Below are 1,071 nucleotides of genomic sequence, written 5' to 3'. Positions count from 1 at the left end.
AGAACACTTTATTCATTCTAAATACATAAACCTGACAATCATTTATAATTAAATAAATTAATGAAAGTGAATTATTTTATATTTATTTACCAGGTTTTTGTTAAAATGGGAAATTGTTGTTTAATATATTTAGATTAATGTTTAATCTAAACAGCAGACTGGATGAATAAAACAGAATAAAGTCTAAATTATTTTAGAAATATTAAACTTTATTTTAAAACTGAACCTAAAACTGGATTAAAACCGAGGATTAAGCAGATTGAATAAAAACAGTGAAGTTAGTTTAAGGTGTCGGGGCTGCGGGCCCCTGGGGGCCTGGAGCTCAGCGCCGCCCCTGATGATGCTGAGGAGGAGGAGGAGGAAGAGGAAGAGGAGGAGGAGGAGGAGGAAGGCTGAGAGCAGCAGCGGCAGCTCTGCACCGAGGCTCCAGCTCCGCTCCGCCAGCCTTCCTGCCTCAGCTCGGCTCGGTTCGGTTCGGTTCGGTTCGGTTCGGTGTTGGTTCTGTTCGCTGATCCGCAGCATCAGCAGCATCAGCGGCCTCCATCATGTGGTGCATCAACTGCGCCTCGGATAAAACCCCCGCGATCCTCAACAACAAGCTGCTGTACTGGTGAGGGTGCGCAGCTGATGATGATGATGATGATGATGATGATGATGATGATGATGATGATGGCGATGCGACACAGCGGCTCGGTTCTGACTGAGGGGGCTGCGGGGTGGGGGGGTTCTGGTTGGTACCGGTCCAGTTGAAGCCCAGTAACTCTGACTGGTTTGGTTCTAAAGTGGTTCTGATGGATCCTCTCTGCACAGCCTGGAACTTTGATTATGAAGGAAAGAAGTTTTTATATCGATGATTGATTGATTGGTTGATTGATTGATTGATTGGTTGATTGATTGATTGGTTGATTGATTGATCTCCATTTTATTCCAAACTTTCTTCTTCGATCCATAAAATGAAGAGATTTTAATTTTTGTATAATAATCTGAGTTAATAATCTGTTACTATAGATAAATTATTTATTGTTCATCTTTAAATACTGAATAAATAAAAACTGGTTTTATTGCAAATTA

At 41.3% G+C, this 1,071-nt stretch overlaps 1 protein-coding gene across 1 annotated transcript in view; it reads left to right on the top strand.

The window, feature by feature from the left end:
- Positions 1 to 475: 475 nt before the first annotated feature.
- Positions 476 to 1,071, top strand: part of LOC107084481 (IQ motif and SEC7 domain-containing protein 2-like) — a 49,208-nt gene continuing 48,612 nt past the window's right edge. Inside the window, exon 1 of the mRNA XM_015374366.1 lies at positions 476 to 610. Within this exon, the coding sequence (XP_015229852.1) occupies positions 546 to 610 (65 nt within the window). The 5' untranslated portion in view covers positions 476 to 545. The remainder of the gene's footprint in view (positions 611 to 1,071) is intronic.

The sequence above is a fragment of the Cyprinodon variegatus genome, unplaced genomic scaffold, assembly GCF_000732505.1.
Source record: "Cyprinodon variegatus isolate N-32 unplaced genomic scaffold, C_variegatus-1.0 Scaffold101, whole genome shotgun sequence".
Lineage (NCBI taxonomy): Eukaryota > Metazoa > Chordata > Actinopteri > Cyprinodontiformes > Cyprinodontidae > Cyprinodon > Cyprinodon variegatus.
Note: the sequence above shows the minus strand (reverse complement) of the source record. Positions and strands in the feature narration are given on the sequence as shown.